The sequence below is a fragment of the Patella vulgata genome, chromosome 7, assembly GCF_932274485.2.
Source record: "Patella vulgata chromosome 7, xgPatVulg1.2, whole genome shotgun sequence".
Taxonomy (NCBI): Eukaryota; Metazoa; Mollusca; class Gastropoda; family Patellidae; genus Patella; species Patella vulgata.
Window position 1 is genome coordinate 27486700 of NC_065885.2, and position 25483 is coordinate 27512182.

The 25483-nt window shown below is 34.7% G+C and overlaps 1 protein-coding gene across 1 annotated transcript; it reads right to left on the reverse strand.

Annotated features, from left to right (window-relative positions):
* LOC126828023 (metabotropic glutamate receptor) lies at window positions 1–25483 on the reverse strand. The gene is made up of 5 exons (XM_050557604.2): window positions 25211–25483; window positions 24836–24941; window positions 15813–15952; window positions 14195–15299; window positions 1–3162 (listed from the first exon to the last, which is right to left on the reverse strand). Exons 1-5 carry the CDS (start codon window positions 25433–25435, stop codon window positions 2996–2998), a joined length of 1743 nt encoding a protein of 580 aa, XP_050413561.2. The 5' UTR covers window positions 25436–25483; the 3' UTR covers window positions 1–2995.

Below are 25483 nucleotides of genomic sequence, written 5' to 3' on the forward strand. Positions count from 1 at the left end.
TTGGATTACTTATGTATACTTACAAAATCTTATATCTATAGTTAAATACAAAGATGAATTACAGATTATCTTCAATAGATATTGTGTTGCCACGTATAAATATGTACAATATATGTCCGCAAAATACACAACTAACAAGTACGATCGTAATATGGACAAGGAACTGACCATGTGGTTGGATGAAATTCAAAAATCTAATTCAACGAATCGATGCAGAATTGTTCAAAGAAGAAACATGCCAATTTCCATGTCGATCGGACGACTTGAAATGACGGAGCCTTAGGCTTTTTCGAAGAAAGTGACTTCAAGAAGAAGAACAAGACGAGTAGCGGTTAGCGACCAGTTCCTGGTTCAAAAATCGTTTTAATATATGATTATACATATATCTCAACACCAAATTAGTGTTCTTTTGGAACATTCCCCGATAATGTCCACATTTTGTTTAACAGAAATTATCATTATTTGTTCTGTGTTTTATAAATTTATACAATACACCCCTAATGTATGTCTATCGTTATATACAATCATTTGTACATGCTGATGTTCAAAAATCCTATAAGCCCTGCCCCTGCCCTTATAGAAACGTTGGTTAAATATGTCACTTAAAAACTATCCCTTGACTTAAAATCTTCCCCAGTTTATATGCAGATTCGTTTTACATTAACAGACTCTTGTAGTCTTGGTATAGTTTCTATTTATTTGTGTTGATGTGCTTGATAACGACCTGTGAAACCTGTTTGTTACATATTCTAATAAACCATAGTAATTATTATCCATAAATGGTGTTTATTTGACTATGTTCCAATTACCAAATGCCATTCAAAGAGTATCAATTTGCATGCCATTAACAAATTTCTGTTCTTAACTGAGGGAATTGCTTCAGAAATGCCAGACACTTAATAGTTATCTTCGGTTTTAGATTGTGTTTGACAAGGCACTATAAACAATTCAATTTGTTTTATGTATATCAATGTGATATATTATATATTTCTGGAAGAATCCGCGAAAATATGACGTAAAAGCAGAAAAGCAAAGATATTAAAGAGGGGAAGATTCTGAAATTCTTAACAATAAGCATATCTTTAGCACTTGTGCTATAAGCAACATACCGTAGACAGAAATACAGTTATTGATAGCTGTTGTTGTAGTGAAAGTGTTACGAGGGGTGACTGAAAACTTCTATGTCTGAAAATAATAGATCAATTGGGTTGAAACAAACCTTGGCCACCAACAAGTACAATCATTGAACAAATCATATAGGCAAACGAACTATAACTGTAATATTATTGTTGTCTTCGTACCAGACCATCTTGTGAACCTACCCATTGAAATCACCAGAATTGGACGCAACTGCAAAGACTAACCCCAAAACAGATACACACCGATAGGTGGGTTGTGGAATTTAAGTGCGGCAGAGAGAGCTTTGACGATGACCCGCGTCCTGGAAGGCCATTAACAGCAACCCTTCAAAAAGAAAAACAAAAAAACATTTACCCGGGAGATTACAAGGTGGTGGCTGATCGACGATTGATCACTCGACATGTTGTCAGTGTTATAGGCATCTCTCATGAGAGGAAATGAAATGAAATGAAATGGAGTTTAACGTCTTACTGTTCTGCTCCTAACCTGGGTTAAGAATGACAAAAAGTGTCTGCAAGATGGGTACTATCTATTGATGCGGATCAGAAACGTGTCAGATTCCTGATGTCCCGCGACAATCTGCACCGGTTTGAAACAGATCCTGGTAATGCTTTAGCCAGATTTTTAACCATGGATGAGACCTGGATTCATCATTATAAACCATCGTTGCCAAAGGTGCATACACATCAAAGGGGACTATGTAAAAAATAAATGGAAATCATCGACTTTGTACAGGTCTTTTACAAATAGGCTTAGAACTTTTCAGCTAACTGTCGTATATTCAGCTAGTCGTAGCCGGAATGAGTATGGTACTCAGGGTGCTCGTGGTCTGTTGGAGGTGGATCTGGGGGTATAAAAGCAAGTTGTATAACAATTATCTGTGGTATTTCTAATGAAGATTGTGCTCCCTTGCTAGCAACAAAAAGGGAAATGGGAAAGATGAACTTTGTGAGGGTAGCGGTATTTAGTTTATGTGAACATCAATATACACACTTCTACACCTAGTTTCATTGTCAACCTTTTCAATCACGCTTTAAAAGAAAAGTAGATCACATGCGCCACAGTTGATGTAGCACTACCCACAAATGTTCAGTCTTTTAGATTACATCAGAATAACGTAGGTTAGATGATCCATATAAATTATTGATCACATTCAGAAAGCTCAATTATTTTTGGTACATGTCGTTAATTGGCGACACTAGAAATATTCTACGAATTACCAAAGAATGGTTCGAGAATGGTAACGACGATCACCTACTGTCACAGATTTAATGTTTAGCCGCGTCTACTTGCCTAGCTCTAAAGACCCCCCCCCTCCCTCCCCGCGATTTTCCTTCGGCCTAACGCAGAATGTACTAAAGTTTGGTGGTCTAGAGCAGATTAGGTAATGGATTAGCAAGGTTAGCTATCCCACAAATTATTCTTGTCGTATCTGGGGTTGAACCTTTGATATCTATCCAAAACGCTTAAAACTAAAACATTTACAAAAGTGTAAAAGCAGAATACACTATCGGCAACAGTTACGAAATCGCTTACTATAGAATTCAGCAACACATATGCCCAAGAACTCGTCGTGCGATCATTCTCACTGAATTGCATGTATATATTTACTAATGTACACAAATGCAAGAAAACGAAATCAACCAATTCGCTATATGACAGTATTCATTTACTTCTATAGTAAACGATTTTTATTGCTGTTGTTTTTATCATTGGCGTTAGATGGTTCAAAGCGACAAACACGATGTTATTTTTAGTTAGAATGCGGGACAGTTGGCCATTAATCCTGTACTTTAAATTGTCTGTCACGGTTTGTATGCATCCAAGATGGAGATGACAAGGCGTTGAGCAGGATCTATAACTCCACGTCATCTAAATCAAATTCTCTATCCATACTGTCTAAAGTCTGTGTACTGATACTGTTGCCATTACTGTATGTAAATGTTTGTGTAGCACTAGAATTATGACTGTATGCACTGCAAAATGATCCAGACGAATTCAAACGATGGGTAAGCTCATAATCTGAAAAAGATAAAAGGAAGACAACTCACGTTTAGAATGCAATAACATATATATGCACACATTATAATTACATTTGATGCCACGTATTGGTAATGACTGGGGTCAACAATAAGACGGGTGCGTCCTGTGGCAGACATCGTGATTAAAGTTTCACATTTTGCTTTGAGCACCATATTCAAGCTCAATCCGGAGATCTAACATTGTAAGCCTAGGGAAGAAGGTATTATTCAAGACTAGCTGGATACCCGGCTTCGCCCCGGGTCCAAATTCACCCGTGGCACAATTCGCCGCAAATTCGATAGCCTAAAACATTCGCGGGGTTATGTTGGTTTATTTGATACCACATATGGTGATGGAGCGCGGTGACGAAGCGAGATTCACCCGGGGCCCAGGCCCAAATTCGCCTGGCACCCAAATTCGATGGCCTAAAACATTTACGGGGCCTTGCTGGTTAATTTGATACCACATATGTGGGGGTTGTGCGCGGCGACGAAGCGTAATGGGCAAACATACACACAGATCTTTGATTTTATTTATATAGATAACGTAATGTATCATTTCATCAGTTTTCAAAGAGATGTTAATGTCAGAAGTCGAGTACACTTTTAAAAGAAAAGAGATATTAAACAAAGTAAAAATAAATAAGCACACAACATGCAAGCACTTTGGAACCAAGGTGCATATTATGGGTTATTTAAAGGACGGTCTTTTCATCCCTTTCTTGTAATCAGGCATTCAAGAGTACATGCGTTAATGGAGATGATGATATACATTATAATACAGACTGATGCATTCCTTAATTAAAGAATGGGAATATGGGCTGCCAGGCTACGATACATACACGAACAGAAGATAATTCTTCTGTCTGTAGTATATATACAGGTTGTGACCTACGAGGGAAGTCAATAAGTTCATAGAAGTTCACAGAAGCCAATGGTTGTGATATTGATTTTATTTTTCAATATAATCTCCCTGGACCTCGATGCACTTTGCCCATTTGTCTTTGAGAAGTCGTCTGACTGGCCCCTCAGCCACGCCTCAGTAGCTGCCTTGAGTTCATCATCATCGCCAAATCCTGTACCACGCAAGTGTGATTTCAAATTGCGAAACAGTTAGAAGTCGCTTGGGACCAGATCTGGACTGTAGGGGGGATGGTTAAGTTGTTCAAAGCCACATTGTTGAAGTGCAGCCTGTGCAATACTACTCTTGTGAATCCACGTTTCATCCCCTCTAATCAGACGGGCATGAAAGTTATCGTAATCAGCATTGTAGATGTCCAAGAGCTCACGACTGGATTCAACTCTCTGGTGTCTATCTTGTGCATTTAAGTTTCGTGGCACCTATCTTGCAGACACCTTGGGCATGTGCAAGTGCTCGTGAATTATGGTGCAAATATTTCCATGAGAAATGCCACACTCTGAAGATATCTCGCCCACCTTTATTCTACGGTCGGACATGATTAAGCCCTAGACCCGTCAACCATATCATCTGTAATGGCTTCAAAAGGCCTTCCTGACCGTGGGTCATCGTCAAAGGAGCTGTGACCCCACTTAAACCCAGCTGACCATTTCGCAACAGTAGAATATTGAGGGCCTTCCTTCCCATACACATTGGCCATACGTTTATGTTTTTCGGTCGCATTCACCCATTCTTTCGTGAGAAACTTGAATACCGCACGATGCTCAGTTTTAGATCTTTCGGGATTACAGGAGGCTACCTGTGTTCAAGTTCAACAGGCTGTAAATCTTAAGTAAATGATCGGGAGGGTTGTTGATGTCTGTAAACTGTCGTCAGATGGCCTATCTCAATAATGACATCAACGATGATGTCTTCAGGGGTGTATCAATACTCACTTCTATGAACTTATCGACTTCCCCTCGTATATATGTTTATAAGCTTTAAAAAGAATTTGTCGAAAACGTTACCCAATAAAAACTTGGACGTATCCAGATCTTAAACCGTTCTAATAACAATATATCCAAGTATATTTGTGATTCACGACCATTTGAACAATTCCCGTCAGTTTCAAAAGGAAGTCACGTTAATTGTGACACGTTTAGAGCAGCAACCCCTGGAAAATTTAACCAATGGTTGTTTTGCTCAGTTCTCTTTTAATATAAAATAAAATGCAAATTGGCAATATCACTTTAAATCAGAGACGATATTTAAATCGTGATATATGCTGGTGATTAATTTTGACATGCGCTGCAATGTTTTTGTATTCAAAATTGGTCTCAGACTTATTAAGCTTTTTAGCTTGTTCAAATATTTGAGAAAATTCTTTATGAGCAGGAAATCTTTTACTTAAACTCTTTTATGACCCCTAACAAAAGTTGAACACCGATTTGCAGTCGTACTTTACAGACAAAAACAAGTTGTTATGACCATTTGCTATTTTTTGAGGAGGACGTATCTACATATCTTTCCTCTCTAACAAATATCATCAGACCTGTGTTGCTGTTATCGTGTTGGTTTTATGTAATTACACCATAAATAAGAGGATTACGTTTTTTACTTGATCCACTGAACAAAATGAAATAAAATGTCATTCTGCATCATCGACATTTAATCGGCTTTTTAGGGGATAAAGGTCCTGAAATAATCTCAGCGACGAATGAACAACCTTTCCGTTATTACACAATTCCAAAGCCCGGGGGCGATTTAACAGGATATAAATTAAACTTTTAATTTGTGACAGTTCGGCACTTCTGTATTCGACGGCCTTTGGCATAATATGCTGTTTTGTGCTGTGAGAATGAATAAATAAAATCGGGTTTAACGTCCTTTTTTTCAGCTCCGATCGGGCTAATGAAGACGGGCATACGTAATGCAGTGTTCTATAGGAGGGCGATTTAACAGGATATAAATTAAACTTTTAATTTGTGACAGCTTCGGCACTTCTGTATTCGACGGCCTTTGGCATAATATGCTGTTTTGTGCTGTGAGAATGAATAAATAAAATCGGGTTTAACGTCCTATTTTCAGCTCCGATCGGGCTAATGAAGACGGGCATACGTAATGCAGTGTTCTATAGGAGGGAACTTTAATTGAATTCCGACTGTCATGAGTTCTTGTACGTGCACGACAAGTTTGTTTGTCCCATCTGCACGATTAGACGGTAGCAGAAAAATTTAAAAACAGAATTATTATTGTTTATTTTCCTGGGCGTTTTTAATAGATAAGATGTTTCACTCAGGATGTTTGTTTTAAATAATTATTTCTTGAACTTACACGAAACTCGGTGGTTGTCTTTAAATTAAGTCTTTAAATGGACAATAACGCTCTTGCTGGCTTGACAGCTCCAGAAAATAAAAAAAATAGACTTGTTCTAAGTACTAGATGTGTTAGTTGAATTTTTCCAATTTTTTAAATTAGGTGTGTTAAGATGAAATTTGTATTAGAATATTGTAAAATAGTATAATTTGTTGACCAGAATAAAGATTAGAACATATTATTCGGTTACAACAAGAGTGGTATTGAGCCTTTAAGATGGTATTGCATGTCTAATAATATGGTTAGTGATTTGTAGAACATCTTACTTAAAGGGACAATAACACTCTTGCTTGCTTGACAGCTCCAGAAAATAAAACATAGCCTTATTCTAAGTACTAGATGTGTTAGAGTCCTACCTCTTGTGTAAATTATCCATTAAATCCTATTTTACTTGTCCAAAGGGTTCAAAAATATTTTTAAATCCAAGTCACATTTGAAAAGCTTTACGTCAAGCTTTTCAAATCATTTAGTTGAATTTTTCCAATTTTTTTAAATTAGGTGTGTTAAGATGAATTTTGTATCATCAGTTAATTGGAATATTGTAAAATAGTAAAATTTGTTGACCAGAATAAAGATTGGGACATATTATTCAGTTACAACAAGAGTGGTATTGAGCCTTTAAATACAACTACTGTCGTCACAATATTTTATTTTTCGGTGTATTTAGAGAAGCATTACGTTTTTGAGCATTATCACCAATAGCTAAAATAACTATTTTCGATTTGACTTTATTATTATACAATTACACCAGTGATGTTTAAATCAGATAGCATGCTTTTAAAGTTAAGACTAAATTGCAAATCATCTGCTGTGATATAAAGGTCTTAACTTTCAATTCCAAGTGTTTAAGGGATTTAGCGGATGGCTTTCGCAATCTTACTCTTTGTGGGCCGGTGTTTGGATTTTCGATAATTATGTTAGTACAAGGTAATATTGAATTAAATGTTCTATATTATTGATTATATTTATAGTCATGGTGGAAAACTGCTAATGACTATTTAGATGGAGTTTGATAATTTGTGGAAAAAACATCGCACAATAAGCTGCGATTGGCTAGTAAAAGAAAAGGTCGTAATGTATGCGTCCGAGATCACTCAACTAGCTCTTTACCTAGATGTAGCCTTATGGTGCTAAAAAAATCTATTAAAGCTAGACTCCTGGTATAAAACTAAACTTATGAAATATGAATAGGCACTATTGGTTGGGAGTGCCTTTTTCAAGTCGAATGGGGAGGACGGAAATTCCCACTTACCGTGTTGGAATGGTCAGGGTTAGGGTTATTCGATTACTGAAGAATCCAATATGACGTCTGGAATAGGTTTCCATTCACAGCGCTGCTCTAAGCTAACTACTTTTATATATTTCGTCAAACATAAATTATAAAATGAATCCAGCTTGAAGAAAAACTGATCCACATTATTATTTTAAAAAATGTTCTCTCCCAATTTATCATTTTAGCGTTCAATATTTAAGATTAATATCATTTGGTTAAGATGACAGGTAACTATTAGATATGATTAACGACTTCTAACATACAAAGCTTTTCTCAATTTCTATTATTTATATCGACTATAACATGTTTGTATAAAATCTATAGGGAGAATCCTCTAGGCAACAGTTTCATCAACATTTACTCTTTCAAAATTCGCATGACAGCAACGCAGTCAATAATTGCATTATAATAGGACTTGCGCTTGCCATTTACACGGCGATCCATGCAATGCAAGTTTAATTCATGTTCCACACACAGCAATTGATAAGAAAAAACATTTAATGTAACTAGATTTATATACACGTAATGCGATAAAATAAAAACCTTAAGAGTGATTTATCGACGAGTTACAGGGGAATTCCATGTCTGCATTCAATCAATAGCATAATAAACTTCAATTGGATATTTACCAGGCAAGCCTCCACCTTAATATAATTTAAATAAGATTTATGCATTAATGTAGAAGAGCTTTTGTCTCGTTCAGTCAAATACTTAAGAAATATATACATGAACTTCAACGCTGTTCACCTTTTTGATCGAATATAATATGTGATGCTAACTTTAAATCGCGATTAGTATCCGAAAATGTCACGCGGTGACATGCGCTTTGTTGTATAATCGAAAATTTGGCGAATTTGTATGCACATAATGCCATAATACAAATTGGAAAATACAAAAATTTAAATGTTTCCTTACTAAGAAATGATTAAATACAATTCAATTTTTTAAATTATATTTCTATCATGCTGTGTGTGTATTTTGCTATAACCCGATATATTCCACTTTACATTCGTTTTTTTATTGATAATAACATCCTGTTATTCAACAGTTTTTAGAAATTGTCTTTTTTACGGTGGTTTGTCGCAACACTGCTGTTTTGTTATCTGTTTCTAACCTGTATTTCCAGAACAGCATATTTTATAACACGGTCAATAATTTTAAGCATTCTACCGTTATAATCAAATTAAGTAGGTTTATTTTACAATTACTTTTATTTTTTAAATCCCTTCTTATTTTCAAGTGCATTATAATGGATCACAAAGCTGTTTCAGCATGACACGATACAACGACAGAAATTACCATTAGTCTTTCAAATTGCTTCAAGTTTTTAATATTTCACAAATATAAAGAAATCGATCCTCACTTGAAAATATAACTGTTTATGGCACTTATGAATAAAAAAATGATGTACGCAACTGTATTCCTGAGTTGATCCCGATACTTAAAGGACGTGCAGTTCTATTCCTTGGAACTTTAAAATGAAAAAAAAAATGGGTCGAAAAGCACCTATTAATTAATGAATGTATATAAACTGATTTACATTCAGTTAAACAATGTTATTGTAATCAGTTATGTTCGGTTAAATATGTGGTCAGTCCAAATTGTAGGACACGCGTTTACGCATAGTTATTCCTACAATTCTTTTGTCGTTTGTGTGTCAGTCATTTTAATTACTTCCGAATTGACTTGTATGGCGTTTTGTTCATCAAGTCTTCTCATTACATATGACGCCCGAGATCACAGAGAACCCGAAGTCGAGAACTTATTTTGAAATCTTCATTGTATCTTTAATATTGGCTAAGTTCACCCAAAGACAACAACATCAATATTGATTGAATTGGACCAGTATTGAATTTTAATTCGTGTTTAAGTTAGAACCTCATGTATTCTAATGCTAATTTATTTTAGAGATGCATAATGTCCTAGAAAGGGGAAAAGCTAATCCGCAAGTTTCAAATTATGTGAGAAACCTGTAGCAATATTATGGACCTGGCTTAATATTGGTTTCTAACTTGTAAACATGTTTTGTTAGATAGGACATCAGATAATGCTACGGAAATATATATATATATATATATATATATATACATACAACCCATGCATCTTTTCTTACTACATATTTCTGTAGCCTTGTGATCGTCTAGAATTTGTCTCTAGCTGTCTTTACTTCTGCTTCACGTTGTGTATTTACTTCTCACAGTTTCTTAAGACGTCTGTCTTACCAGGAATAACAATGCGACAGTTTGCTTCTACATATTTTATATATATATATATATAGCTGAATACAGGTATACAAGCATAGCACAAATTACAATACTATATAGCTAAAACCACTTCTCCACCCTATCCAGCCTCTCGGCTGTCTAGGAACTCAGATGTACCCTCGATCTCTGGAATATAATGCAAGTCTGACTTGCAGGGTTCCCCGGTTTCTTTTAAAGGTAAGTGAATATCATGCACAATAACGCATGATCATGGCCCTGAACTTGTGTAATTAACAAAATGATTGGTTACTTTAAATCAAATGATGCAATTAGAATAATTCCACTCACGTGTAATTCTGGTGGTAAATGAGTGACATATGTTTTCGATAAATAACTCTTTTTTATGTGTCAACTGTCAATTACAGACTAAGTTGATTTAAGTATTTTAAGTACATATCACATATTATGCGAATATGTTATTTCTCAAGCAAAAATTCTACTAAAAGTATTACATTTGTCCCTTTCTTTAAGACTTTTTGCTCGGTATTGGGTAAAAGATCCCTTGAATCCTTTACAATAACCATACCAACATCTGTAGAATTATATAACTATTCATAAATGTAGCAGAAATCTAGAAAATCAACATATATCACCTCCCCCACTTGCAAGATTTATGCTAAATGAACAGGTAGGAGACTCTTAAAAACTTCTATGTGCTAAACCCTATAATTATTCATGCAACAGGCAAATATCAATGATACTATACTATATAACAAAATTGTGAAAACACAAACACACATAATCAAAAATCAAAAATCAAAAGTTGCATGCAAAAGTTCTCCAAAAAAAGTTCATCACTGTAAAATCCTATGAAAATCCACTAAGCCTAAACACAGAAAACACAAATTGTCTTTTTTAAATCTTCAAGTGTCCTAATTTCAAAACACTATAACACATCACATAATGTTTATAAAGTTCAGGTTTCACTTTAAATTCTGTCTCAGGAAATGTCAATATGGTAAACTGGTAAACCATTTCTTTTTCTTGGATGTGTATTGGTCTGTTTCAGCTACCATAGTATCAAGTTGAAACTTCCTTTTTTTTTCTTCTAAGTATGATTGGTTTGTACCATTTTATCCGTCAATCAAACATGTCATTGCCATCAGACCAAGAACTAACTATTCCTAAATTATTAAAACTTTATTTTCATATTAATCTAACATTATTATTTCGAAAAATTATTTGTAAATCTTACTCTTAATTAAAATTAACTTTATTTAAGTATTAATAAACTTTGATGTGTCCCTTTAACTATAAAACTTCAAACTAAGTTTGACCTCTTGACCTAACTCGATCAGTAATGGACAATTTTAGAATTACGTTCATGTTTTTTTAATTTCTACATTGTTATCTTATATTTCACCGTCAGTAATGTGACCTTTTTGACCTAATCATTATAATCCACCCTTTTGTATGTTAGTCAAAAACCAATACATGAAACAAGCCCATGGTTACTTATTCCACATTAGTATTACATGTATATAAACATTATTTAGAATCATGTTCAAAGCAAGTGACGTGCACTTCACTCCCTCGGAACACCAGTCTTTATTCTATAAACAAAACAATTAGAACATACCTAACTATATCCTATATATTATATTAATGCAATCCGTGACTTTTACACACGTCAAATTTAACACAGTGTTAGAGCCTATTGTTTATAATGATTCGACCTCAGGTCAAATTACACATTCTAATCCTTGCGTACATGTCGACAGCTTAAAGCAATTAGCAGTATATATTAAACGTTAATATTACGTTTCTAAAGCAAAAATTTAATTACATAAAATTATATACGGACAAAATTTACCGTATTCCTCCACTTTCCTAAAAAGTGTCGTATTCTTACTTTAACCTCATATTAAACTCATATTAATGACTTTGCGATAATCTCACAATTTAACGAGCCAATGATTTTAGTTTTTCCCCAGGAAAACTATAACCAACATCCCTAGATGAACCATATGGGATTTTCAACATAACCTAACTTTTTAATCAAAAGTTAAATTACAACAACTCTAAGGCCTGGACTAAGGGCCTTAAAATTATATAGTATACGAAACAACAAAAAACACAAATTAACGAATCACAGTAGAAACCACGGCCAACTAGGAAACTAGAGTTAATCACTCACAAACGTCATCCTTAGATCTGCCGTCTTCCCACTGCGATCCGGAGACATTAGTTCCTTACTTTATTCCCTATTCCGTTTCCTTATTATTCCTTAGTTATATTAAAACATTTTTTTTTAAAACCTACTCCCTAAACTTTCTCTTTAACTTTAATTTTACTACAAATTTACTACAGGTCATGTTAACCTGGCAATATAGATACCTATAGCCAGTGACATTATATTGTTTAATAAACCTATCAATCTAAACTTATGAATGACTCTAATGTATTTCCTACAGTTAAATTTTAAATATTTAGATTCTAATCAGATTTTAACTTTAAATTAATATTATTTGGTCTTTAAACAAATTTAACACATTTAATTTACCAAACAAAATGTATTTACCCAATTTTTGGAATATCTCCACCAGATTTTTTCCACCAGAATTTTTCTGTTGCTGGATTGTACAGGTTTTCTTCGTAACGTCTTCAAATATGTATTCTTCTTCTAAAGTGACTTCTTACCTCAAAGGTCGAAACTGCGTTAAGGCATCAAATCGAATATGTAAGACTATGCAGTGCTATGCAGTCACTGGTTAGATGTGGAAAATATGCCGGGAGAACTTCCCACATCCAACGTGTGATGCATACTCTCTTTTCTTCTAATCTTCTTCCAAATTTTCTGCTTACCCTAAAGGTCGAAACTGTCACGGCAACCAAATAGAATATGTATTCTTCTTCCAGGTTACTCGATCTCTTAGTCACGTGCACCAAATAGAATATGTAGCACCATGAGCCTTCTGTCTGACGTGGAGAGCGTCTATGGGAAACCGGTCGCCACATCCTACATACAACCCATGCATCTTTTCTTACTACATATTTCTGTAGCCTTGTGATCGTCTAGAATTTGTCTCTAGCTGTCTTTACTTCTGCTTCACGTTGTGTATTTACTTCTCACAGTTTCTTAAGACGTCTGTCTTACCAGGAATAACAATACGACAGTTTGCTTCTACATATTTTATATATATATATATAGCTGAATACAGGTATACAAGCATAGCACAAATTACAATACTATATAGCTAAAACCACTTCTCCACCCTATCCAGCCTCTCGGCTGTCTAGGAACTCAGATGTACTCTCGATCTCTGGAATCTAATGCAAGTCTGACTTACAGGGTTCCCCGGTTTCTTTTAAAGGTAAGTGAATATCATGCACAATAACGCGTGATCATGGCCCTGAACTTGTGTAATTAACAAAATGATTGGTTACTTTAAATCAAATGATGCAATTAGAATAATTCCACTCACGTGTAATTCTGGTGGTAAATGAGTGACATATGTTTTCGATAAATAACTCTTTTTTATGTGTCAACTGTCAATTACAGACTAAGTTGATTTAAGTATTTTAAGTACATATCACATATTATGCGAATATGTTATTTCTCGAGCAAAAATTCTACTAAAAGTATTACAAGTGACGCAATATATCTAGCTGATCAAATTAGGAAATACGTTGCAAGAAAATGAACATGTCTATCTCTATATACGGAAATTCACACTTTGATTCGCCAGTCACCAAATTAGGCATACATACCATGCATATCTCTGGCATAATTTAAACCAGTCAAATAACTACTAAATCGCTCATCCCAGAAATCAGGGGTATAAAAAAATCACTGAGTGGGAGTCTAATCAGAGATCATTCGGTGACAGTATGTAGCATTTTCAGGGGTTAGACTATCTAGCTAGAGTGGGTTGAAGGAGACCGAATGATGTTTGAATTTTTTACTTGTGTATTTGTTATATCAAAGCTGCTATAAACTATTGCATTCGAGATTATTCTGCTTAATAAAAGATTAGAAGAGCAATGTGTTCCTGAGTTTTTCATCATAATAGAGTTATATGTTTTGGTGCCGTTTTGCGCACAGTTTAGTACACAGTTGTGTTACACACCAACACTTCCATTTTCGAGATGCATAACGCCATAGAAAGAGAAAAAGCTAATCATCAAGGTTCGGGCCATTTAGGATACCAACATTTCCATGATTCGCATAAAATCTTAATTTTCTGTTGAAAAAAAGAGACTAACTTTGATATATACCTACCATCTGATTGCGTGCCAGAATCGACTCGCACACAGCTGGAATTTTGCTTTCCAAACGCTGGTCTTGGTACCATCATCGATTGCCGAATATTTCTCTCTGGGTGGAATATTATTATATGCACTTTAGGTGTAAACATACAAGCTAATGTCACAGTAGCACTTAAACTAATGGAAAAACACATAGTTGCTATACGAATTTCAATGTTATGGGCAGTGCTAAAATAGATAGCCACAAAGGCTAGCCATATAACACAAGTCGTGTACATAGTGAATCCGATATATTTAGATTCGTTAAAAGCTTCTGGAATCTTTCTAGTTAATACTGCATAAATTGTGCATATCACCACTAAGCATATAGGATAACTAAAGCCTATCATATAAGTACTGCCAATGGCGGAAGAACACACTAATTGATGGTCAGCTCTGTTAGAATAATAAGGAACGGCTTCTGGGGGACTAATTAAGATCCATATTAAACTAATAACTGTCTGACAGGCCACTAATGCTCCACATATTACTAATTGTGATTCGGGACTAATAAACTTGGGTCGTTTAGTAGTCCGTCTTCCGGCCTGAAATATACGAGAAATCCGATTTGTTTTCGTTAGAATTGCTGCATAACACACCGAAAAACACAATCCGATTCCAATTTTTTGAGCACCACAAGTCAGCGTCATAGGTTTAGAAACTAACACGAACGTCATTGAATAACACATAAATATTCCCCCAAGTAGAACGAAGCTCAGCTCTCTCCCCGATGCCTTCACAACGGGCGTTTCTCTGTGACGATAAAATACGATAGCTACCCAAACGGTAATTATAATCCCAAGCGATGAAAGTCCCATAGCACTGACAGAAATTCCATCGTTGTAGCGAAGGTACTTCTGAGGAATTAGAACACAAAAACTTTTGTCCAATGCTGCTATGGTACCCATAGGACAAGCAATACAGGCATTTCTGGTGGGAAGATATTCAAATGTTGAGCAGTCTTTACACGTCCAACAACATGGGTCATGTCCTATTATAGCTTGTATATTGGTACATGGTCTAGAACATACTGATCTAGGGTGAAGTGGTTGGTCAATACGAAATATAGGTGGGGATGACTGAAAAAAAAGGATTTTCAAAATATAAGAGTATATATCTTTAGCCTATAGGTGAAGCATTGAAAGATGTATTATATGCAAATAATGAATTAACGGTGCTCAAGTCTTTTAACCTTTTACTTGTTTGGTTAACTACAATTGAAACTACAATTCTGAAACTCTTTTCATTATGAGTCATTAAAATTACGGGCTTCATGGTGACTCTGTTGTACTAAATATAAAACAGATTATTATAATAGAAGACCATATCTATGTCTTGCAATACATTAAAGTTACAACTATTATAAAGAAACCCTTTTCTGTGCTCATAACTGTAAATTCCATTATCAGTAATTACAGTTTATATAAGCGTTTTAAATAATAATTAAACAGCACAGGACTATACCGAAAATGGTATGTCATCGGACATGGTATTAATTTCTAACACCACCTTTAAAGACATAATAGATTTAATACTTTTCAGCACCTCTGCCCACTCTACAGTTAACGTTAAGGTGATAAACAAAAACATACTATAGTAAGGTTTCCATCTCTAAAGAATCCGATTGTAGCCCATTCATATTCTCCGGGAGAAGTCTGTCTAAAATTCAATATCCGATAACGTGATGGCCCATCTCCATTTGGTAAAAACTGAAAATCTTGCCCATTCATGCCTGTAAAATTTAAAAAAATATATGGATATATATTTACATTCCGTGGCTTTAAATCTGATTACGATTCTATGGGCACCATAACATACGTTTTATAAACGTCATTAAAGATGCATTATGCATAATTTAGATAAAGAGTTGACAGTTCTCGCTATAATAGTTAAACATAGATAATGAAAAGGGAATATGTTGAAAATTTCAGTTAGATAACTCCATTCTGAGCGGAGTTATCGTCAATTGCAGAACAGTGTAGTCACGATTGTCGTTGCTACCGTTATTACGATAATAAACAAAGTCTCGATTATCCACTTTTAAATTAAATCATTAACTGCAAATCGTATTTAAATCTGTTGAAAATCTAGGTATCCGATGGCATCGCGAGTTGATTATGGTCTTGGCAAGTTAATAATGTCTAATTAATAATAATTATATAACATTTAAGGCCTAAAGTAAGACCTTGAATAATGCATCTTCAACAGAGAAATGAGCGTGTACGTAGTGCATGCGTAAAATAGTACGTCATACACCCCTGCGTTTCTTACGCGTGCGTGAAATACTAATTCGTGCGAGATTGACCAACTTCAAACGTTTCTGTTCCAGCTGGGCTAATAAAGATGGGCAAACGTCATGCTATGAGGGGAATTTTGTCCGGACAGCGGTATTACAGCCTACTGTCAAGGGTTCTTATACATGCACGCCTGTGTGTACACTAAATCTGGGTTTTTCGTCACACTCGAACGACTATGCACTGTACGTTGTCAGGCCCTCCGTTCTACATCACTAACGAAGGGAAATCATGACGGAAAATCCAGATGAACTCTCTCGGCAATACTATATACCGGAAAACACCGAAAAACACCGGAAAACTACCGGAAATCACCGGAAAAACACTAAATACCGGTAGTTTTCCGGTGTTTTCCGGTATATAGTATAGCCAACTCTCTCGGCCAATACCGTGGCTCCTGTGGAACACGTGTTTTACCACTATAGTACAAAGTTTCATACAGACTTTACACAAAATGTGATTTGTTGTGGACGCATTCTTTCCCATATCACCTGTCTGAAATAACCGAACACAGACTTTCTATATGAAAAAAATATAATATAATAAAATGATATAGAGTTAACGTTTTGCCCGGGGATCGGCGCTATGTCCTTTTTTTATTTCGAATTCCAACGCTGAAGGGTTCTTTTACGCGCACGCCAATGTTTGCATGGGAGCCAAATGAAAGAAAAAAAGACCAATAATAAAGAATAGCCATTACTAAATTGCTTTGCACTCTTATGTGGTTGATAAATGATTTGTTAACGTAAAGATCATTTCGGAACCTGGATCACGATATCGCAATTTATTTATGTTAAATTGCTAAAGTCAACCATTTACCTTTAACATTCGACTAGAAACAAACCAGCACTACGAGGATTTAGCAAATCTAATTTCTATATTTAACCATTAACATAACCCATTACGTCAAAACCCAATGTAAATAATCAAATACCAATCACTGTCCTTGTCGATTTGAGCGTCTATAATAGGCAACAATGATACTTTGTCTTGTAGCTATTAAATCTTATCAAACATCCCTTGGAAGCTTTAAATTTCCGTTAGTGCTTAGTGAAACCATGGAATAAGCTTTCAGGGATTTAGAATAACAGATAAACACAACACGATCTCGTACTTCTATTAGCCTTAAATATATAAATCAAACCGCATACTGACTTCCAATAACCACAAGACAGGCTGTTCGTACGAGTTCACATTTTTTATGGAGTTAAAAAAAATGCAATAGTTTTTTTATCAAATGCATCAAGACCATGGTGTAAGCTCGTACATCAAAATCCAACTTTCCAGAATGCAATTTGGTTTAGTGTACATATTACTGCGTAACCCATGGGGTTCTTTGACATTGGGATGAATCCTGGGAATCCGGAGATAGCTGGATGAGGTTCATACCCCTCGCAGTGTTTCGTTTGATTAGGACTAATCCCACTAAACACTGCTGTAATGGAAGCAAATTTCTGTTCCAAATTATGACTGGCCAATATCCCGATTAACAACCAATAGCTAACTGCATAACAATATTATTACGCTTTAAACTGAGCTTCAAACAGAGGACCAAATATTATGTTTACATAACGTTACGTCATGACTCACGATTTTAATACGCCCAGTTAACCAGTGCATAGCAGAATATTGCAGAAAAACTAATTGCGTGACAAACTAGGTTATTAAAACGGATACAATGTAAACAATACTGTTTGGAGACGAACAATACTTTCACTGTTTTTAATACCTCAAATCACTGTCCGAAGTTTTAGGGAAAACCCCAGATAAAGCGAAGGGCTGTCATATTGGTGTATTTGGGATAGATTTGATTGAACGGGAAGAATAGACACATTCCCTCAAAAGCTCAAGTATCAGGAGCCAAAACAGCAATGGTCAGAGAGGGATTTCTCGGGCAATTGCTTCAGGAATATGGATGAGGTTAGGAATAAAGTAATTATTGGTCAGTTCGAAAATCCACAATCAGACAAATCCCATTTCATTCCGTTTTTATAGTTCTGAACTTCGATTTACTTACATTCATTACACCACTTAGTGAAGGCCACCGAAAGTATAAAGCAGAAACGAAATATAGATACGTATTATGTATTTTAATCAGATTTAAAAATCCACAGCGTAACGTGTTGGCCACGTTTATTACTTAAAGGAGCTAAATCACTAATATTTAGAACCTAGAAATTGACAAAAATGGGTATTATAATGTAACATGTATGTATATAAACGGATTTAAATTCAATTGTTTCCGATTTTACTCTAATATCAAATCAGCTATGTTCGGCGAAATACGCCAGAAGTCTCAATCGAATAGCAACCTCTAGCATCTGGTTATTCCAGTCTACACCGATAGTATTTATTGCGCATGCTCTCGAGATAAGATTATGGCTTCACCGTTTGACATAACTTGTGAAATATGTCTAGCCTCGTTCGTCAAGTCGCTTGTTTCACATGACACTGAAACGCATTATGGTACACGATTCGTGTACCAATTGTAAAATGTTTATTTTGTCTTCAATATTGGATATTATATCAGAAGCCCATCTTTTCCCCGAAAGATCACAACATCAGTGTTGATTTAAATTGACAAATAATTCGTGTTTTCAATGTCGAAGACTTTAGATGATATTTATGTTAGAGACTTGGCTACTTTAAGCTATTGTCAAGGAAAGTGGTATTATATCAAGTGTAGAAATATTCATGCTTGCCATCTTGCTCTTTTCAATGTCTTTTGGATATGATTTTAATGTGTTCTGCTTTAATCGATGTCTCAAGTTGAAGATTTGCTGCACTTTTGAACTGAAGGTTAATTAACGTGCAAATATATCCATTAACATTGATTTATTGTCAAAATGTTCCCTTTCTTGTATCGTCTTAGGTTATATATTGCTAAATTTTGATGTATATGTCACTTTCTATATGTTGACTCCTGACCATTATTAAAGTGGTACATGTACATAGATTGCTTTTCTACACGTTTATAATTAAATAAATATATATATACATTTATTAATATCAAGACTAAAATATCGAATTGTAATTTCATTTTTTTTCATATTATATATTTGGGTAGATGAGTTTACAGGATCACCGGGTTCTAAAGGAGGAATCCCAGTGAATAAAAATGGTTAAATCTTTATGGGCGAGATTTCTAAGAATCCTGTATCCTAGTTCCAGGAGGGGCTTCCTCCCAGTGTTCCTGAATAGGGTAAACAAAATGTCAAAGTTATAATTCATCGTTTATATTTCTTCTACTAAATGAGGGTTTCGGGAATAAAAAAAATCATAGAGGGCGCACTGGTGTCGACGTTCGTTGATGCCCGCCCCCCTTTCCAAACACGCACACAGTCGCAGATTTAATCGTGTGTTAGTCACGACAAGATCGTCATCTTGTGTTGGAAACTTGTAGGTTTTCATGGTTTTTAGAGGCAGGTATATCAGCATCAATTACATATAACAATCAATAGGTATAAAGTTAGGACATCTGTCATCCTTGAGTTTCTACGAGCTTTAATTGGTGTTAAGTTTTTCAATAGTTTGAGAAATATATGTCTGACTAAAATAATTAAGATTTATTTGTTATATTATAGAACTAATATATTTGGACATGTCATCGATTTCGATAAGTCCGAGATGTATTATATAAAATAAATCATTTTGGAAAAAAAAATCACCAATATTTAATGGCGGAAACTCAGGCCCATAGTGCTAAACGATTAAGATGGATCCCGCGTACTAAATGGTTTTGATAAGGTCACAAAGTTGAAATAATTATTAGATAATAATAGAAGTTGTCAATTGAAAATAAAGAAGTATTTAAATCAATAGAAAATACTAGACATTCTAAATCTAGAAAAGTCATCTAATTTACACTAAAAAATATATATCAATCAAACCATCAACAGTCTGGCCACAGACGAATCTATTTAGATAAACGAACAATAGATTCCAGTGTGATATATAAACAGACGACTTGGTTTGAAGGCTAAATACAATTGTGAAATGTTAAATCAAGCAAGCATATTTCTATTTATTCGTTCAAGCTCAACTATTGAGATTGTTAAAATCCTTCAAAGTTCGATCGAATGTTGGCGTGTTACTCGTCAATCTAACGCTAACATAGTATTACATAGAACATATTCTGAAAACGTTTTCCAAACACAATGTAGAAGCTGATATATATGGAATCGATAAGGTCAATGGGTATTTGTATAGGTTTCTATATGGCTTATTAACGACATGGTACACATTAACCTTTACAGACGGATTAATTGAAGAATTTTAATCATTTTATTTTCTGGCATCGGGGCGATTTAATGTAATGCGATAATTTAACTGATATTATTATTACACTCCGTCACTGGTTTGTTTGTTACAGGGGATGGGGCAGGGGTAGGTGGCGACACATAGCGATTTGGGGCATTTCCGATCAGAATGGGTCATTATTCTTATAATCTGTGTCCTAGTATACTCATCTTGTTAATTCTATAACACAGTTTGAATATATGCAAAAAAAACAACCATTAAGCACCATAAAAAAAATCAAGACAATAGTCGATAGACATCATATAATCAATCCCCTAATAGCAAATTATATTAATTTTTTTTTAAATAATAAGCACTCGCTGCCCAACGCGCGACTATAAAATCAAATAAATTGTGCAGTGCCAGAAAATAAATATAAATATATAATATAACAACATTTAAAGGCGATGTTAAATAAAATTATGTTCAGGTGATGGACATAAATGTATTAAAGCAGATTTCAGTTTAGTTTGTAAAAACGTATGTCTCGGGGGTTTAGATGTTTCAAAACAATTATAGCCAAAAGTCACCATGAAGTGAATAAGCCCTGACTCCGAGAAATGATATTATTGTTTGCTAAAGGTACCTTTTTTTGCAAGATAATAGTTGATCGTCTTCGCAAGTATAAATAAAAACAATGTTTTGCAACAACAATGTGACATGGGATTTTATTGTTTTGCGAAGATGGTTTTTGCAATGCATTATAAATATAAAACAGTACAAATATAAAAGTTAAACAGCACGGTATATCTGTGGTAATGAAATAGTTATTATAAAAGGTCTAGAGATTTATAAAGGTTTTAAAACTGTCACTCTTATAGCACCCATTTACAAAAGTAAGGTTGGAAAAAAAAATAAGAAGATAATTTGAATGTATCCAACCTTCTCCATAAAATCGAGGGCTAATTGACTTACTTTTATTTTTTATTTGGCCTACATTTTATGAACTATCAATTTTCGCAACCCTTCAATTGTTTTAGTACTAAGGATAATAATTTGGAATCTTGCCCCAGAGGATATGGTGTTTCCATTCTTTGCTGCAATCCTTAATTATTATTAGCATAGTATTTAGGTTAAGGTCCAAATATTATTCAAAAACATCCGCAACGATATTGACTTAATGTACTGATGATTTAGGAAAGGAAGGAAACCAATTTGCCGGTGTAATCTAATGTATTGTTTTATGTCCATTTTACGTCGTATTGCAATAACTCTGCTGATTGGTACCATAAAAATTCGCTCAACCAAAATATACTGTCATCTACAGAACCAAACAGATAATAGATTGGAGTATATTACAGCGATTCATTGTCCCCACAGGTCGAAGAAAATGCGTTAATTTACGCTCCGTTCAATTATTGTCATTGTACCAACTGACAAATTGCTTTGAATTCAGCAGACATTAAACTAAAGCATCATACTTCAAAATAAAGCTAAGTGTCCATAAATCAATATTTATAATAACTTGTTTCAAATAAAAATTAAATTATACCAATTCAGATTAACAAAATATACAATCCCAACCCCGCCTTCAATTTCAAACAACTTTTTTTGCCATGTGAGTTTAGGAATGTGCAAGTTATATGTATTTTGTATGTGTGTGTGTGATGGCGGTAGACTTAAAGCGAGAATTCCAAATTTTCTAAGAAAGTCAAAACATAATTATTTCTATGTATTTTGCTCAATAGGTTGTCAAATCACTATTATACGATCATAGGCATTATTTCCCACCCTTAAAAATCATTGACACAGGAAATAATAACACAATTACCTCCCTTGCTTTCCTATTGACTACATGGACTAGCCATATTCAAACGTTCGAATTTGAAGTTGAAAATGATATTTTTGCCAATTTCTTAGCTGGCAATAGTGAATTATAGGATTAATAGGATTATTATTTAACAAGGTAGGACTGTTTATGGATACCATCTATTTTAAGGCTTTATTATAATTAATTTTCAAAATATAACTTAAAAATTTGTAATTGTAGCTTTAAGGCACTAGAGGTTAAAAATGTGTCAGATATTACAAGGATATCTGTATTCTCCTGTTCATGCCGCCCGGTCCTTCCACTCTAGGCCGCCTATGCCGAACAGTAACACATACAACCGTCACTAAATAGTGGGTGACACAGAACTAATCAAATTCCCTTTGGCACATCTGTAAGGATCTATCGACTGATACAGATGCGTTCAAGTTAGATATACACCCGAGCTCTTGACCCCGAGGTCGAGGTCAGTAACTGGCTTACACACGGGACTGTGTAAGACGTTGCATGAGTGATTGAAAATGGACGGCTACTACATAGACGCAATTTTATCACAGGCCCTTTATCACCCAAAATCGGTTTTCCAATTCATCTATAACATGCAAAAATACATTAATTAATTATACGTCATGTATTGTTTACTCAGAAGATGTTTGTGTGTTGGGGGGAGGATGGGGCAATAATCTGAATATAGCAAGTTTATACTTGTTTATTTACGATGTATACAAATCAGATCATGTCCAAAGTCAGGTTTTTGAAACATAATTTTAAGAAATTTGAATTGGTATACGTATAAATGTATTTTAAGCCTATTTGTTGATTTCAAGTTTTCGACACTTGAAATGTGGTCATATGTTGTCGTCGACTTCGTGTGTCTGTCCGCCATCCACGCTCTACAGGCTAAAGTTAATCTGCGACTGACTTTAAATTTATCACAGTTAAGGTCATGAGACGAATTACCTTATTGATTTTCAATTATTGCCGATAATTACTTCCAGAGTTATCGCCATTGATATTAAATGTTTTGTATACTGAACGTTAGTATTGGGCAGAGCTAGACGCCAAACAAATTCTAATGATTTCTGAATTTTCTGATAAATACTTAAATTGATTTTTACTCGTTTTAATGTGCTATAAATGTTTTCATTACTGACAAAAAAAATAAAAATGCGACAACCCTTGTTGACAGCTCGGCCGACTAAGCTGCTGTGGACGTATGTTTCGTTGCCTGACAACCTAGTTAAAATCTACAACAAGCCAATAGATAATGCAATATTAATGTGGTGGGAACGGGGTATGCTGCATTGACTGGAATACATTTTACATTCATGATTCGCTAGCCACAGAATAAACTAACCATATGAAAAAGTGAAAAAAAAAAAAATGCGACAACCCTTGTTGACGGCTCAGCCGACTTAGCTGCTGTGGACGTATGTTTCGTTGCCTGACAACCTAGTTAAAATCTACAACAAGCCAATAGATATAATGCAATATTAATTTGGTGGGAACGGGGTATGCTGCATTGACTGGAATACATTTTACATTCATGATTCGCTATAGCCACAGAATAAACTAACCATATGAAAAGGTGAAAAAATTAACATGTGGTAATGGTATATTAGTTAAAATAGACACCCAAAAGGAAATATTTTTCAATTATTTAAAAATTTATCCCAGTTTGCTGGGTTTTGTGTATTTGTTCCTTACTATTGGATGGGTTTTCTAGCTAAAGTGACTATTTCACCAACTATAAAGTCATTTCCATCAAAACCTTAAAAAAATATTTATTTATTGTTAACTACATGTATTTATCATTTTGAATTAGCACGATGTTTCTTGTTATTTCTTATACAGGGCACGCATGAAAATGTATGGTCTATTGTCCACAATCATCGGGTAGATATGTTGGGGTGCTCATCTATGAACACCTACTTTTTCTCAAATGATCATCTGTGCACGTGCTGAAACAACAGGTTGATCAGTAATGAATGGTCTTTTTCCACAATCAACGGTTGGTATGTTGGGGTGTTCATCTATGAACACCTACTTTTTCTCTATCATCTGTGCGCGTGCTAAAACAACACATTACAGGTTGATCAGTAACTTGAACACCCTAGCACCCGATTCAGAATAAAGGGTCTAGTGAGTGTGTAAATAGAAAATAACTACACGAACATTCTACGTGCTCTATGCAGTGTCTTTGCAATGCAGGGAAGATTATTTTTTAAAGATGTAAAAATATGATATATCTTACTTTTAAAACTAACATCAAGAAGATATCTTCGAAACGTATTTCCATCTATAGGATCCATGGCTGGACATAAACCGAATCTCCCTCCACATAAATCTCGATGCATGTTCTACAAAATATATAAAGAAAATTCCCATAAAATACACACGCACACAATACGCAAAAAATAACGACTAGAATATACATGGTAACCACAAAGCGTCTAAAATATACAGATATATCGAAATTACGGTATGCAAATCGTCTATGAAATATACAGAGAACCTCTGCTATACATAAAAAAATCCCTCTTTAAAAAATGCAAACAAAGTTTAAATCGGCACTCCAACGAAAACTCATTACTGACAATCATAAAACAAAAAAATAATTGCATCTCACCCTTGCGGCATAAGCAAAAGCTAAAACTCCATCACTAACAAACTGTAACTGAGCTTCCAGTTCAAATCCGTTACTTTCATCTACACGTTCCTTGCCGGTACATGTTGAATTATATTCCTCATTAAGTGGCGTCCACAAACTCCCCGGATATTTACATTTAAAATGATGTTCCCAGTATTCTATAAACCAGGGGTTACGTTTATTTGTATCTGGTCGCAGATTCATAAAGTAGTTTTTGAAACCAGGAACCTCTGCTGCTAAAGGCTGAACGGT

Coding starts and splice junctions, on each gene's coding strand:
- LOC126828023 (XM_050557604.2), bottom strand. CDS start 25,435: ATGAATCTGCGACCAGATACAAATAAACGTAACCCCTGGTTTATAGAA. Junction 24,942..25,210: donor CTTTTGCTTATGCCGCAAGG/GTGAGATGCAAT, acceptor TATATTTTGTAG/AACATGCATCGAGATTTATG. Junction 15,953..24,835: donor TCTTGATGTTAGTTTTAAAA/GTAAGATATATC, acceptor TAAATTTTACAG/GCATGAATGGGCAAGATTTT.